Source organism: Panicum virgatum, chromosome 7N (genome assembly GCF_016808335.1).
Source record: "Panicum virgatum strain AP13 chromosome 7N, P.virgatum_v5, whole genome shotgun sequence".
Lineage (NCBI taxonomy): Eukaryota > Viridiplantae > Streptophyta > Magnoliopsida > Poales > Poaceae > Panicum > Panicum virgatum.
In genome coordinates this window covers 35864655-35879453 of record NC_053151.1, presented here as the reverse complement: position 1 = coordinate 35879453, position 14799 = coordinate 35864655, and the positions used below count along the sequence as shown (strand labels likewise).

Genomic DNA, 14799 nt, shown 5'->3' with positions numbered 1-14799 from the left:
TTTAAGACAACGACAAGCCGGCTCAAATTTCAGGCAAACAGGTTGCACTCGCACCACAAAGAATATACATCATGACACTGCTGTCGGTTCAATTGTCCTGACACGCCCAAGACTACGATTGTTCTACCCTACATTGACAAGTGGTAAACTATGGGAAAAGAACGTCGAATCACACCTACAACTACAGCACACAGAATACACAAGCTAAGACCACCTCGCTCCAGCACCCCTCCTAATAACCACTATGAAATGCTGAGCTCATCTATAGTCCTGGAGAGTTCGATATCAGCAGCCAGTCCATTTGTCCCGTCCATCTTCAGCTCCGTCGTGGCATGGCTGCTGTCACTTGAACTCGCTTCGCTTCCATCAGTAGGTTTAGCAGCACCAGCAGAGGCCGCCGCACATTCAGTAAATCGGTAGCAGGAGATGAGGTGGTCGTTGGTCATGCCTGAGACTTGCATGAAGGTATACACGACTGTTGGGCCAACGCTGCGGAAACCCCTCCGAACCAGATCTTTACTTATGGCATCTGCTTTTGATGTTTTGACGGGCACTTGACGAGAGTACCTGAACCGGCTCAATATAGGTTTGTGGTTCACGAAGCTCCAACAGTATTTATCAAACGATCCAAATTCCTCTACAATCTGCAAGAATAAGTACTCAATTCAGAAAGGAGCAAGTGTTATCTAAGAAACACTTTAACTAAAAGGCATATATGGCGCTTATCAGTAGGAGTTCGCACAAAATGAAGAAAAACTAAAAGATAGATGATGAAGGTACTATTTTCAGAAGGACACCAAAATTTCAGAAAAGTAAATACACGTGTGATTGTATTTCAAGCTCTGCCACATCATCATTCCTTAACACAAACAGTATCTAGACGGCAAATTATTCAAGAGCGTAAAGTGCTAACCTTGAGTATTTGGCGTGCATTTTCAATAACACCACGCAGTTTCTGTTCAGACAACAAGGAACTGCTAGGACTTCCAGGTGCAATAATTTTCTTCTCACTTAATTTTGAGACCAATACTGGGTCAAAATCCATGAAAACTTCCCTGTGAGGCATATTGAAGATTACCAAGGTCACCAAATATAGCATTAAGGTTCATGAATGAGACGGAACATAAGGAAATGCAGAGAGGTACCTGAACATGGCTCTCTTGTTCAGAATTGCTGGCCATGTAAGTTCAGCTAATGCACCTGACAGCACTAGCAACTCAAACAACTTCCTGCAATTATACAAAGCATTTGAATATTGCATAATTGATACTGTTATAAGAATTAAAAAAAAAATCAAATAATCATATCTGCATACTTGTCATCATGTACTGGAACTCCCCACTCTTCATCATGAAACGCAGCATAACAGGGATCTGCATTTGTACGTGATAAAAATTAAAATAAATATTCAACAACAGATCATAATAGATGGACAACAAATAGCAGTTACACTACTCTGGCAATGAACACAAATAGAAATTATATGATGACCAACAAAAATCCACATTGTGCTCATGAATCTCATATGCATTCAAACATATATGGTTGTAAACTTGACTCCAGATTGAACTATAATATTTTGGGGGTGAATAAGTGACAAATTAAGTCACCACCGATTTTGTTGGACCTACTCTGGTTAAGAAATCCAGACGACCAGACCTGTCCAATTCAACTTCAACATGTCTATAATTTAGGCAAACCAGTGTAAATGATTCTCCACCAATTTGCATCCCTCATTAGCAGACTCATTTTCAGTGGTTCCCCTGATCAAACTAGTGTTTACCAAGGAACTTTGGTGCATAACATAATCACATTCCATTTTGGCTATATTCTGAATTTGGAATAAATACGAACTGTAGAACACGTAATGAAAATCTGCAACTGTAACACAACCCTCTGTCTCCTCATAGTTCCAGCATTGCAGGTTTCTTCCTGCACACAAGTGATAGAAAATCTCTGCTCCCAAGTGAACCAGTTCAGTGTAAATAACAGTGATTACAACATAACCAAACAGAAACAGCATTTCTAACAATTTAATGGTGGGGTGTCAGTATAGTGATCATAGGAGAACTAAAGACTGAAATGCCCCAATCAATTAATATGGCTCCCAGTTCAACTATGCAAGCCCAACTGCCAAGTCTACTAGCATTCAGGATTATATCCCACTAAGGGATATGCCTTTAATCGTGCATTCTGGAGTCTAGACCCAAAGTTTAGCTTCTTTGTTTACAACAGAACAACTACTACACAGCACTAACGGTTATACTAGACCAATTGAAGGTTACCATTTGTGGAAATGCTGAAAAATGGAAGCAGAAACAAAAGCAAAAGCACATACCAGTATTTGCTGTCACCCAGGCGCACCTCCTCTTCACACCAGCAGCATCAGTCTGGGAAGCCAATCCACCATCCCTTTCCAGCATGGAAACAGCCTTGTAATCGGTCTGAGAGAGGGTCTTCTTCTTCCTCGCCCCAAACGACGGCCTCCCAATCCGCCCCGTGGACGCCCGGCTGCAGAACGAGTCCGTGGACGCGTCCGAGGAGCAGGACGCGTCAAGGGACAGACCCGAGCGCAGCAGCAGCTCCTGCCGCCGCATCCCCGCGGGCGCGCTGAGCGAGGGCAGCAATGTGGGCACGCCAGCCGGCTTCTTCTCCTCCGCTGCCGCCGCTGCCGCAGTCACATCCCTCCCGGGCCTCGGCGACGGCTTCCGCCCGCGAGTAGCAGACACCGAGCGCGTCCTGCTCCCCACGGACCGCGGCTCGGAGTCCCCAGCGCCGCCTGACGCCGGCGACAGCCGCCCCCTCGCGCCAGCCCCGGACATTGCACCCGAGCCACCGACTCCTCGCAATCACAACCCACCCGGCAACCCCTTCGCCCTTCAGGACCTCAGAGGGAGCTCAAATCGGCGAGGCATTGCTGGGGAAACACCGAATTCGGGCCAAGGCACGCGGCGGATTGCAGACAGCTCCCGCGCCCGAAGCAGACCTCAGCTCTCCCCCGCGAAATCCGCCGAGAAAACCCTAGCAATCGCCGCCCGACCAGCCCGGCATTGCGGACACGCAGCTCAGGGCCCTCGATCCAAACCCCCCACAAGCGTCAAACCCTTCCCACCCGGAGCCTCCCGTAGGCCGAGCCGCAAAAAGCCAAAAAAACCCGCACGAATCAGCGCGAACAGCTCCGGCGAGGCTCGATTCGGCGGGCCCCGAGCGGCGGAACGCCCCGCGCGAGCACCCGCGGCAATGGCGAGGCGAGGCGACGCGCCGGCGAGGTGAGGGCAAACCCTAGGAGGAGGAGACGGGTGCGGGGGGCGAGGAGGGAGGGCCTCGAGCCTCCGCAGCAGCTGATCGGAATTTACTGCCGCTGGTATTGGTGGGTGGGTGGAGGGTGCTCGGTGCCTGGTCGGCAGTAGATTTGGCCTGGCGAGGGTAGCTCTCGGTGGCTTTCGGTTCGGTGTCTCGTGCTGGCGTCGCGTGCGTGCGTGCTGTGGTTTCAACTCCGGTGAAAAGACAGGGAGAGCGGAACGAGATCTGGCCTCTGGGGGGACGAGGACAGGGCAGGGGGTTTGTTTGCTGCAGCTGCCCAGAAGCAAATTATTTTCAAATCCTAAGTGAGATTTGTGCAGAGATAGTGTTCTTGCCCACTTGAATTAATAAAAAATTTGCGAAAACCACCTCACATGTTATTTGAATTTTGATAACATTATTTTGTTGCATATACCCACATCTAGTCTACTTCTTTGTTAAAACTACCCCACTATATATGTTCTTAGTCAATTCCTCCTGGGGTTATTTCAAGTCATGCCAGGCGAGTCAAACTTATTCCGATATTTGGGTTATAGCTACTGGGTCATGCTGTTGTCCAAAAAATTTGCTTATGAAAAAAAACCAAGTGTGGTCACATTTAAACTTTCCATCAGTAATTTTTTAGGAAAGCCTAAACAATATAAACGTGTAGGGTTGGTTTTTGTCAGCGTTTCAAATAAATGGTTATAGCCTTTAGTGGAGAGCTATGTTCCTCGGTGGCTATTTAAAACACTAGTTTAATTGACAAAATGTTCTGTTGGCAGAATTTTAAAAATCAAAATGATACATAGCCACATAGGATGCTTTACGCACCTTTACCTTTACTTAACTAGCATATGGCACAATAGCCCCTGTACTTGTGACAAATTGCAACTCTTTAAAGAGAAAATTAGTCCCTATACTGTACAGTAGCTGCTAGCAACAAAAAATACTAATATTGTACCGTATCGCCACCTAGAGATTGGCAGGGTTTCACCGTTCGAGTAAAGACCTGGATACTGTCTGAACTAGGGGCCAAGCACCTATTGGACCACTCTCTCCAGTTTTTACTCTCCAGTTTGACCCGACGGATCTGGCAGGACGGCCGGGTGGATGCACCCGGTGTTCCTGCACGACCGAGGGCACGTCCGGCGCTGTGGGCCACGGAGGACTGAGCTGGAGAACTCGGTCTACCAGCACACCGAAGCACACGGCGGGAATAAACGGAAATCGTTCGATTTGTGGCCTCTCTGTTGGCATTTGTTTCCCACGTGTAAACAAATCAGCACTAAGCGATCGCTTTCATTAGAGAAGAAATGATTAGAAACGACATCCATCAATCGCCACGAAAACGCTACGTGCTCGCCCGGCCAAGAATCACCAATGGAAATGCACTACGTGCCGGTTCAGCTGGGATACGCCTCCAATCCTCCATGTGATTAGCAGGGAGCCAAGAGCAGGTTCAGACCCGGCTCATTTTTGCTGGACAAGCAGGCGCAAACTCACGGTGGCAGGCAGCTAGAGTGTGCAACTGCTCCACAAACCACGCGTCGGCATTATTGCTTTTTTGAAGGAAACACGCGTCGGCATCGTCACCACAGCAACACACGCAATGCAAGTACATTCCTGAGACTTGAGAGCAGGGCCGGTCCTGTGTTTTTTGAGGCCCGGGGCAAAACCAAAATTGGAGGGCCCAAATAAACATAAATATCCAACTAGTTTATATGAGTTGCAAAGTTTATTTCGATGCATCACAACAAAATTCATAAGGTGAAAATAGCTGCATATAAGTACATCAAAATTATAACTTGCATCCCTAATCCCTGTCTCTTGAGCAGATGAAGATCCTACTAAAGCTCTTTAGAACAAAAGGAAACAAAGATTACAATACTGATTTAGATTTTACAGAAAAAAGGATTATGCAAAAATATGATACTGAATCGAGCGCTAATTAGTTTGGGAATTGGGATCGATCCTTCCTACCTTCCTTCAGGCGTTAGGGCCTTAGGGGACATTAGCCTACTGAGAGCGAGGGAGCGAGGCGATCTGCGATTTGGGTGCGGTTGTGGCGTCGCGCATTCTGTAGAGAGACGGTCATGCGGAGAGCTAAGGAGGAGCCTATGACTTGAACAAGCATTTCCTAATCATTACTCGGATGATTATTGTTTTGCTCTATCAATCAAATTTTGTACACAATGTACCTATGTTGATTTGCTTTTAATGGAACCTTTTACGCCCGGCCTATCAGCAATTCAGCTTGCAGATGGCCATCATGGGGGATGGAACATGCAGGCTCTCTAGCACCTGCAATGCCGTTGCCGCTGCTGACCGCTGACCCGAGTGGCTTCTCGCCCCCTCCATACATACATGACTGGGCCCCCTGCCATTTGGGGGCCCAGGGCGGCTGCCCCGCCGCCAACACTACAGTGCCGGCCCTGCTTGAGAGAGAACAGCACAGATCTCTGTATCTCCTTATGCTCTTTCAGGCGGAACAGTGTCACATGTACAAAGCAGCAATAATAAAAGATGTACAAGTAGACGGGTGAAGCTACAGGACCAGCGCCCGTAAGCTCGAAAGGAGAAAAATCACGTGTCCAGACAGCGGGGCTCCATCGCCGCGCATTCGAGAAAAATGCATGTACAACTGCCGTGACCAACTTGCAATGTGTATGCTGCTTTCTGCACAACGGCATGGAGGAGGGGAGGAGAAAAGAAGGAAAGGAACACCTGCCCTGAGAGCTTTCTTCCATCTACAAGGGGAAAAACCTCCTCTTCCTGAAGTACCAGAGGAAGCAGCAGAACACGACGGTGCCGCAGACCCCTGTTATGGCAAGGGTCAACTCGAACGCGTGGGGCACCGAGAACAGAGGGACCTCGAAGTTCATGCCGAAGACCCCCGAGACCACGCCGAAGATGGCCACCACGAATGTGGCGGTGGTCAGGAGCAGCTCGAACTGGATCAGCTGGTTCCGGACGTTATCCTGAAACAGCAGCATTTGCGATGATCATGTGAGCATTGCATCTTTCTTTTTTGTCAGGATTGGGGGCACAATTTGTAACAGAAAGCCAAGAGAAAATGCACCTATGTGGTTCATGGCAAATCGACTAGTCTGAACAACTGCAAAACCATATTTTTCGAATCTTTCTAGCCTAGCTACACTAACCTATAGAGATACTCCTGCAGAAGGAAAGATAGTTGAAATAGGTTGGCTATCAGCAGTCACTGTCGCTGCTTCTTAACAAAGCTTAGAATCTTCTGTAAGCTATGTTAAGCTAATGCAAGCTTTTTTTGAGTTATTATTACCATGTTCCATCTTAATTAGAAAGTCAACTGTATTGGAATTGGATTCCGCAATCGAAATTAGTATCGCAATCATGCCATACAAGCCAGTCCCAATGGTCACTACGTTTAACGTATACTGTGAATACAGTAGCTACAAGTTGTCTTACTTCATAAGTTAGTCAAAGGAAATATTCAGATATCTGAAATATATGTTACTTGTTGCACCTAAAGCCGCATCTTTGCAAACAATAAGCTCATTTGCACAATGCTTCAGCTCTACTGAAGCTTACACCACAGTCCGCAGGTTATACCCAAAAATCACATGAACCACCTAAGGTTGCCAAGTTATACTCACAAATCCAGAGGAGCATTCAACCTAGCTAATTAGTTGCCTAACATTTCCAAGCTAACTTATCATATCAATCGCAAATAAAAAAAAGGAGCATTCGAACTAGGTACATAGCGTGCCTAACATTTCCAAGCTAACTGATCATGCTATTATCACAAACAAAAAGAGGCATTCAACCTTGTTTAGTAATGCTATATTCAATATTTCCATGCAAAGTAACCATGCAGAGATGAATAAGCATCTACATGCTTTCGTACAGTTCTAGTTGGGGAGTAGCATATAGACAAGTCCCTTAAAATTTGCAGCTTTGGATGAGCCAGAAGCAAATTCCTGAATCTACATGATGGGAGTTTAATAGATTTTGAGGGTGAAATTACCAGCTGTATGTTGATAAAATCCTCTGTATCATCAATATACTCCTTCAGCTGCAAAATTTTTCAAGTAACAAAACGTTCAACCACTATAATCTTTATGATGAAACAATGCTAACATATGAGGAATTCAGGATATATACCGAAGTTAACTTGCTGAGGGTGTAATCGATGACAACAAAGTAAGCTTCTAGCAACATTTCCAGTTCTTCTATGTTGTACTGACTGCTATCTGAGCTCTTGAAGCTGCTGTGCCTACTTCTGGCGAAACTGAATTCCTTCTCAAGCCTCCAAGATGCAGGGGGAGTCGAAACTGGTGAAACTGGAGCTGAGAGAGATGCACTGAACCCACTATGGTTATTTCCAATTCCCTGAAGGTCCTCATCATTTAACATTGATTCTTCCATCCTCATCTTCTTCTCGGTGAGATACATTTCAGCCATATCACCGTCATCATCCATCAGCTGCTCTATCTCATCTCTGACCTTAAGTGAAAAAAATGGATTGGAATATTGAAAAAAAACTGTCAAGTGATTGCAGCAAGCAAAAGCGTAATTATGACCATCCTTTTACCTTCTGGACTCTTCTTGTCAATGCAACCAGCTTGCTCTTTAGGCGCCGAACACGTTCCAAGTTGAGGGTGCTGATTTTTGTTGTCAGCTCATCTAATAATGGGTAAGCTTCAGCCTCTAATTCAATAGCCTGACAAAGTGTGCAATAGTTTTAATTTTTTCCATTGATATGCCAAATCATTATCTGTAGCAAGAGCAGAACTGCAAGCCCACAAGTCGAAAATGAAGTATGGGATTCACCAATTGAATGTAAAAATATGTGAAAATGGTTTCATTTATTTTGAAATTTGGTGGTAGTAACTAGTAAGAAATCTCAGACACTGAGAATCAAACAAATGAACAATAAATCAAGAGATACTGAAATAATTTCTGATAACTGAGTATCATATATGTTTTTAATTGAGATTCAGACCATAAATTACTTCATAAAAAAAGAGAGGGTAATCATTACAGTTTTGCCTATACTAATATATACACCCTCATTTCATTCTTGCTAATCCAACCAGCTATCATTCAGGCAAGTTATAATCAAGTTCAGAGCGTAATAGACCATCAGATACCTTCTAAGCTCCACTTCATTATAGCACCTACAATACACTAGAGCTTGAAGGAAATACTATTTTCAACCAAACAATGTGGATGGGGAAAAATAACTGGACACGACAGAAAAATAACTGGACACGACAGCAAAACAATGCAAGGGTCAAAGTGGGCAAAAGTCCCGTCATCAGTTCACTCCGAGCATACACTGAGACGTCAAAATCAGTCAAGCTCACCGTGCAATATGCACATACCATTAGACGAACTAATGCCATAAGCAGAAATTCGAAGGAAGAAACACGAATGAAAGTTGTCCATTAGGTGGGGGAAAAACTAATCAAGACCATAAGAGTGGTACCTGCGAGTCCAGGAAGGAGCAGGCGGCCTCGAGCGCGACCTCCAGAGCGATGAACTCGAACGGCAGGTCGTCGGCGCGGTCCACGAGGCGTCGCTGCAGCTCGTCGACGTACCTCCGCACGGCCTCCTCCGCGTCCTGCTCGCGCAGGACGAGCGCCTCGTCGGCGGTGATGATGCAGCGCACCCGCTCGAGGTTGCAGACGACGGCGCGCTCGCGGCCGAGGATGGCGGACGGGTACACGAAGAGCGGGTCGAGGAGGCGGAGGTCGCGCGCGGGCAGGTCCAGGCGCCGCATCAGCGCCGGCTTGGCGACCTCGACGGCCTCCGCGGCGCCCGTCGCCGCGTCGACGCGCACCCACGAGCGCCGCCCGCCGCCGCGACGCTTCAGGCCGTTCACGTCGATGGACACGCCACCCGCCCCGCCCCCGGCGGCCGCGGGCGCGGCGCGCCGGTGGTGGGGCCCGTTCGCGGTGGCGGCGGCGGCGGCGGCGCGGGAGGACGGGAGGAGGAGGCGGTCCTTGAGGTGGTCGTGATCCATGCCGGGGGCGGCGTCCGCGGCGGTCGGGCAGGGGTGGTGATAGTGACGTGTCAAGGGAGGAGGCTGCTGCGTCGGAGGCTGCGTCTGCGAGGGAAAATGTGGAGGGAAGGGAAGGGATGGGATCATGGGAATCGGGATCTCGAACGCCGGAGATCGGAGTTGGGAGGGTTTGGCTCAGATTTCAATCAACGCCGCATTATTGGTTCTGTCGTGATGGGGTCAGGTTGCCCCGGATGGGACCCGACGCATCTTCTGCCGTCCGATACGACACATGGGCAGATCTCGAACCTATATTAGTTCGGAAAAATACTGGTTGGCTGATGATTGATACTGATTTGTTGTGAGAAAAAAATACTGCTGTCTGGCTAGCCCGGTTGGTGAGTTGAGGAGGTATGTGTGGGTTCAATCGAGATTTTCAGGCACCCAGACGAGGTTGAAAAATCGGACGCTTCAACGTACTCCCTCTGTTCTAAAATAATTGCAATTATAAAGTTTAAAATTTATCCCATAAAACTGCTAAGTTTGACCAACCTACCACAAAAGATAAGACAATTTTTAGAACATTCTCGCAAAAGATAATTAATACTTAATCCATTAGTCACAGAAGTCAAGAGGTATTGTTGTAATTTTATATTTAGTATTGGTTTGCATATTTAGTTCTAAAATTATATTTATTTTGGGATGGGGAGAGAAATAAACCAGCTAAAATATAAATAAATAATCAGCCTTTCAAAAAGAGGGGGAGGCCCGAGTCTGGGTCTGTGCCCCTACCCAGTATATCTGTGGCGAAAGCCCAAATTGATGTGCTTCCCTTTTGTTTTCCAAAAACGCATCGAATCGTTTAAAACTGGAAATACAGTGAAAACTGAAAGTCTGAAATGCATGTAAAATTAGCAGAGGCAGTACAAATTATTTGCTCGTGATCGTGGGCATCAGAGGGTCAAAACGGATTCGGTTCGACGTCTCGGTGTGGCGCGGTTCGACGTCGTGGGGAGGGCGCGGTTCCCGCCGGGATGCGCGGACGGCGTGGCGCGGTTCTGCGAGCTGGCGGCGCGCGCGGCGCACGGGAGGAGGTGCGACGACGTCACGGTGACCGTGGACTGGACGCCGGAGCGAGCTCTGGCGCGGCGCGAGCGCGGAGAAGAGGTGGCGGGCGCTGGCGCCGTTCTGGTGCAGTTTGCGCGGGGGTTGTGCAAGTATGCCCTCGGCCACTTTGGATTGCTTGATGGAGGCGACATCGCTCAGGCGTGGAGGCTTTGCAAGTTCGCACAAAATTCAGCTGTAACGTGTAACAGGGAAGCTACTTTTTTTTTGGGGGGGGGGGTGGGGGGGGGGGGGACCAGGAAGCTACTGCCAGCAAGAAAAATCATGGCCTATTTGGCATTAGCTCACATCATACAGAACATTCTTGTTCCAGAAACAGATGAGGCATTACAGGAAGTTGAATCCACACCATGAAACTCAAGCCCAACCCAGTCATGATCAGAGGCTCAGAGCAAGGCATATGGAAAACTTGCAACAACATATCAAGTGACACAAAACTACTGGTAATGCTAATAAAGTAACTGATAGTACAAGCAAGTGCAAAGCTCAAATTGGCTCAACTGGTCACTTGGACGGTACCAAAATCATAAGTGTGCATCAAGGCATGGTAATGGAGCCACTGTGGCCCTAGATAAGGAATAGCTACAAAACTCTCGTTTCACATAGAACTAGGACACAGATGCCTAACAAAGTAGCCTGTAACTTAGATGATGCCGATTTTGTTGGCCACATCAAGAGCATCGTAGTCCGGTGTCAGCTTCACATATGCCTTCTTCTTACCATCGGGCCTACACCGACACAAGTTTGATTGCTTAGTAACACAACATCAACAATGCACAACTGAATAACACTGGAGCCAAGTACTGACCTGATCAGAGTGTTGACCTTCTTTGCCTGGATGTCATACATCTTCTTGACAGCAGCCTTGATCTTCTTCTTGTCCGCCTTGAGGTCAACGATGAAGACCAGAGTGTTGTTATCTTCGATCTTCTTCATTGCTGATTCCGTGGTGAGGGGATACTTGAGGATTTGGTACTGATCAAGTTTGTTCCTTCCAGGAGCGCTGACTCTTGGGTACTTCGGGTCCCTAGCCTTCTTCAGGGTCTTGGGGCGGTGAAATGTCACCGACGTGCGGATCTTCTTGGTCTTCTTGACTGCCCCAGACTTCACCGCCTTGGCAACCTTCAAGGCCTGGGTCTTGGCATCCTTCTTCGCAGGAGCAGCTAATCAAGTCACACAATTACATAACATAATTAGCTCATGCATAGTGAAGTAAGCCAATCAAATAGAAACAGCTAATGAATAGAAGCATGGTGATCAAGCATAACAGAAAGGTAGGAAACAACAATATCCTACCAACATATGGATATCATAGCATTAGAGATCCCTTTTGTTTGCAAAAGACAATGAATTAGAGTCCACTAATTTTATAGTGCCCCTTTTGAGACAATTTGCAAGTTTCTAGTGAAGGGATGAATACAAAACAAACAGGTAGTGGTTAGACCAGAGTGATCAATCTACAAACACCAACTAAAACCTTATGCAATTCAACAGTGGAGACACATGTAAGGAAGCAAGAACAGAACAGCAATAAACTGTGACTCAAAAGTTATCAGATGACTTTCCTTGATGAAAATGAGGCACAGAGAAATATTAATGTCAGTTGTGTACCTTTAGGAACCATTTTGGGCTTCTCAGAACTCCCTCCTGGAATGCATACAGAGAAATGTCAGGTGGGTGCATAGCAAAGGATTACGGAATTAAACCATGGAAACTACTCCATTAACAACTGTTCTCAGTCTAGCATTAGCCCAGGATAGCACCAACAACTGCAGACTAAGTACTACAATCACAAACCAGTCGCAGTTTGTCACTAAGTGTAATTATAAAACCACAATACCTAGACAACAACAGATTAGGACCTTAATGCATCCAAAACGGCCATTGCTAGGCAATCATATCATGCCCAAACAACCATTACAAGCATACTAGAATCATAAACATCACCCCTACGTATCATTACTACACCAGACGCGAAGAGTACTAAGGTCAAGGACTCTCCACAGAACCTTTCTCATGATTAACCACAGAAGATTTTGCCACGAACAGACATAAATCCACAAGGCTAAACAGATTCTCAATCGCCGTCTACACCTTGCGAATCAGGCCAACAAACCGCACAATAACAGGAGCGAAACAGAAGTACATAACAGATCCGGCTTCTTCACGGAAGCCAGACCGAACCGGCTCGGCGGCTACCCAACAAAGAAATGCACCCGAATCGGAAGGCTAAGGAGTGCAGGGAGCACGTCGGCCGGACAGGAGAGAGATCGGGTGGGAGGAGGGCGGCGGCGGGTAGCTTACCTTACCTCTCCTGGCGGCGGGCTGCGGCGGACGGGAAGCGATGACGGCTGGGAGGAAACCCTAGCCCCGCGGACGGAGGTTTTATAGAATGGACCCGAATGATTCACTCCCATCGGACTGGTGGGCCTAGTTGGGCTAGACAGGAAAACCTTTTGCCATTTTTGTTCGATGGGCTGAAATGAGCTGGCCAACGTAGATTAGAAACGGGCTAACTTTTCGGTTCCGCGCCCATGGGCACTTTGGGCACAGCAAAGGGCGTAGCGTTTTTTTGCCCTAAAAAATGGCCGTATCGTTTTTTTTAGTGAAACTACGCAACCCTGGGGTGAAACTACGGCAAGGGGGGCGTATCGTCGATCTTGTTGTCAGATTTTCATTGCTTTGTTCCTGGTGAGTAGGTTTCTGCTCAATGCTTGGCAGCTTGGAGACCCTGGCAGAAGAGGTAAAATTGGATCCATAACATTAAAAGAATCAAACTTTAGATATATATCACTGAAAGATTCTACTATAAATATATACCATTAAAAGATTGAATGTTATAGGTATTTACCATTCCGTTTGCTTCTGTTACTTTCGATCATCACTTCTGTCACCATTCCGTTTGCTTCTTTAGTTGTGTTTGCTCACCTGCTGCTACCGTTGGAGAGCGTGGTGCCTGCGAACCCGGCCACGAGCCCAACCATGGTGAAGGTTGCGCCCTTGAACATGAGGGTGCCCAAGCGGTAGCCGAGCGAGTAGGCGCCTGGCTCGAACATGTGGTTGGGGAGCGCGGAGGAGGCGGACGAGGCAACAGCGGCAGCGATGCCAGCGGTGGGCTCGACGAGGTGCATGAGGACGAAGTTGAGGATGGATCCAACAACAACGGTTGAGAAGACGAAGTCGAGCTCATTGAGGTCGAAGTTGGGGTGGAAGGCCATGTCGCCGAGCACGCAGGCCGTGACGCCGATGTGAGCTACTCCATGAGCACCTTGAACGGGAACTGCAGGTCCGCGGCGACGCGGGCAGCCCAGCCGGCCAGGAAGACGTCGAGGATGCCCCCCCCCGCGGTGGCCGTCGCTAGAGTCCGCGCCGTCGCCAAATCCGCCGCCGCTGTACGAGCACGGGGCCGGCGGCAGCCTGCCTCCCGAGCGGGACGGCGATGGGGATCGGAGGCGGAGGAGTGACTCCACGGAGGAGGAAGAGGAGGTTAGCGGAGCGAAGGAGAGATTCTCGGCGGGGTCGGCACGCTGTGGCGTGATGCGCGGGGAGGAGTCGAGATGGGCCGGGATGAACTTGGCGGCGGCGAAAGTCGTGGAGGCCATGGCGCGATCTGGTAGTGGGCGGGAGGGGATCGCGCGCGTCCTCTGCCGCGCGTGCGAGTCGTTGCGGACGCCTCGGCCAGCTGCTGCAGGTAACATCTCGAAAAATTATCAAGATAAATCACGCGCTAAAAATAATTTTTAAAATTTTCTTTCATCGTTGAGCTCAAATCATTTCTAAACTCCTTTTTCGTCCGAGCCCCTAATCCTTCGAAACCCTTTCTAGCGATCCGCCGTCCCGACACCCGCACCAGTCACCGTCTCATTTCTCTGTCCTCCTCGTTCCACGTGCGTCGCGTCCCGCCGAAGCCGTCGCATGCTCCCGACCGTCGCCGCGCATCCCGCCAACCGCCGCTCTCTCTCTTTTCCTCCCTCTCTTCTTTTGCTTTTCTTTTTTTCTCCTTTTTCCTTTTCTTCTATTCTTTTCTCTCTCCTTCTCCCTTCTTCTCCTTCGTTCTCTCTGCTCCCGTCCACGCGCGCGCACCCCTGCTCCCGGCCGCCCCCACGCGCACCACGCGGCCGCGACGCCCGCCGCGCCGCTCGCCGCTGCCTACCAGTCGCCTGTGCCGTCTCGGCGCCCAGAGCTACGCATAGCGCCCCGCCATCGCCGCCGGCCGCACAACGCCCTCCCTCTCTTGTCCACGCGCACGCACTGCTCCCACGTGAACCACGCGCCCGGATGCTCGCCGCGCCGCCTGTCGTCAAGCACAGCGCCGCCTGCCCCGCTCGCGCCAGCCCGAGCCATCCCGTCACCCTATGCCACCTCACCGCCCGCGCCGCCGCTCCGCGATGCTCCGAGCGCCA

General features: G+C 48.8%; 3 protein-coding genes and 1 pseudogene across 4 annotated transcripts; all 4 read right to left on the bottom strand.

Annotated features, from left to right (window-relative positions):
• LOC120682698 (probable GMP synthase [glutamine-hydrolyzing]) lies at positions 1-3457 on the bottom strand. The gene is made up of 5 exons (XM_039964697.1): positions 2339-3457; positions 1316-1373; positions 1146-1229; positions 914-1055; positions 1-644 (listed from the first exon to the last, which is right to left on the bottom strand). Exons 1-5 carry the CDS (start codon positions 2820-2822, stop codon positions 243-245), a joined length of 1170 nt encoding a protein of 389 aa, XP_039820631.1. The 5' UTR covers positions 2823-3457; the 3' UTR covers positions 1-242.
• Positions 3458-5721: 2264 nt separating this feature from the next.
• Positions 5722-9437, bottom strand: LOC120682999 (magnesium transporter MRS2-C-like). The gene is made up of 5 exons (XM_039965012.1): positions 8756-9437; positions 7859-7987; positions 7429-7770; positions 7292-7339; positions 5722-6263 (listed from the first exon to the last, which is right to left on the bottom strand). Exons 1-5 carry the CDS (start codon positions 9416-9418, stop codon positions 6033-6035), a joined length of 1413 nt encoding a protein of 470 aa, XP_039820946.1. The 5' UTR covers positions 9419-9437; the 3' UTR covers positions 5722-6032.
• A 1360-nt stretch (positions 9438-10797) lies between these two features.
• LOC120682339 (60S ribosomal protein L23A-like) lies at positions 10798-12823 on the bottom strand. 2 transcript variants are annotated; one of them, XM_039964183.1, is made up of 4 exons: positions 12701-12823; positions 12008-12043; positions 11205-11559; positions 10798-11124 (listed from the first exon to the last, which is right to left on the bottom strand). In XM_039964183.1, the coding sequence occupies exons 2-4, from the start codon at positions 12018-12020 to the stop codon at positions 11040-11042; spliced, it is 453 nt and encodes a 150-aa protein (XP_039820117.1). In that variant the 5' UTR covers positions 12021-12043; positions 12701-12823; the 3' UTR covers positions 10798-11039. The 2 variants fall into 2 exon arrangements, with proteins under 2 accessions (XP_039820117.1, XP_039820118.1); XM_039964184.1 differs by having other exon boundaries at positions 12706-12805.
• Positions 12824-13167: 344 nt separating this feature from the next.
• Positions 13168-14081, bottom strand: LOC120683088 (annotated as a pseudogene).
• Between the last annotated feature and the right edge of the window lie 718 nt (positions 14082-14799).

Bases quoted from the DNA above. Each gene is read 5' to 3' on its own strand.
- LOC120682698 (XM_039964697.1), bottom strand. From the start codon at position 2,822: ATGTCCGGGGCTGGCGCGAGGGGGCGGCTGTCGCCGGCGTCAGGCGGC. The intron at 1,374-2,338 runs GTATGTGCTTTT...GTACAAATGCAG, and splicing joins CTGGGTGACAGCAAATACTG to ATCCCTGTTATGCTGCGTTT. The intron at 645-913 runs GTTAGCACTTTA...TTATTCTTGCAG, and splicing joins ATGCACGCCAAATACTCAAG to ATTGTAGAGGAATTTGGATC.
- LOC120682999 (XM_039965012.1), bottom strand. From the start codon at position 9,418: ATGATCCCATCCCTTCCCTTCCCTCCACATTTTCCCTCGCAGACGCAG. The intron at 7,771-7,858 runs GTAAAAGGATGG...TTTTCACTTAAG, and splicing joins TGACAAGAAGAGTCCAGAAG to GTCAGAGATGAGATAGAGCA. The intron at 6,264-7,291 runs GTAATTTCACCC...CTGCTGTTTCAG, and splicing joins ATTTTATCAACATACAGCTG to GATAACGTCCGGAACCAGCT.
- LOC120682339 (XM_039964183.1), bottom strand. The intron at 11,125-11,204 runs GTCAGTACTTGG...GTGTCGGTGTAG, and splicing joins AAGGTCAACACTCTGATCAG to GCCCGATGGTAAGAAGAAGG.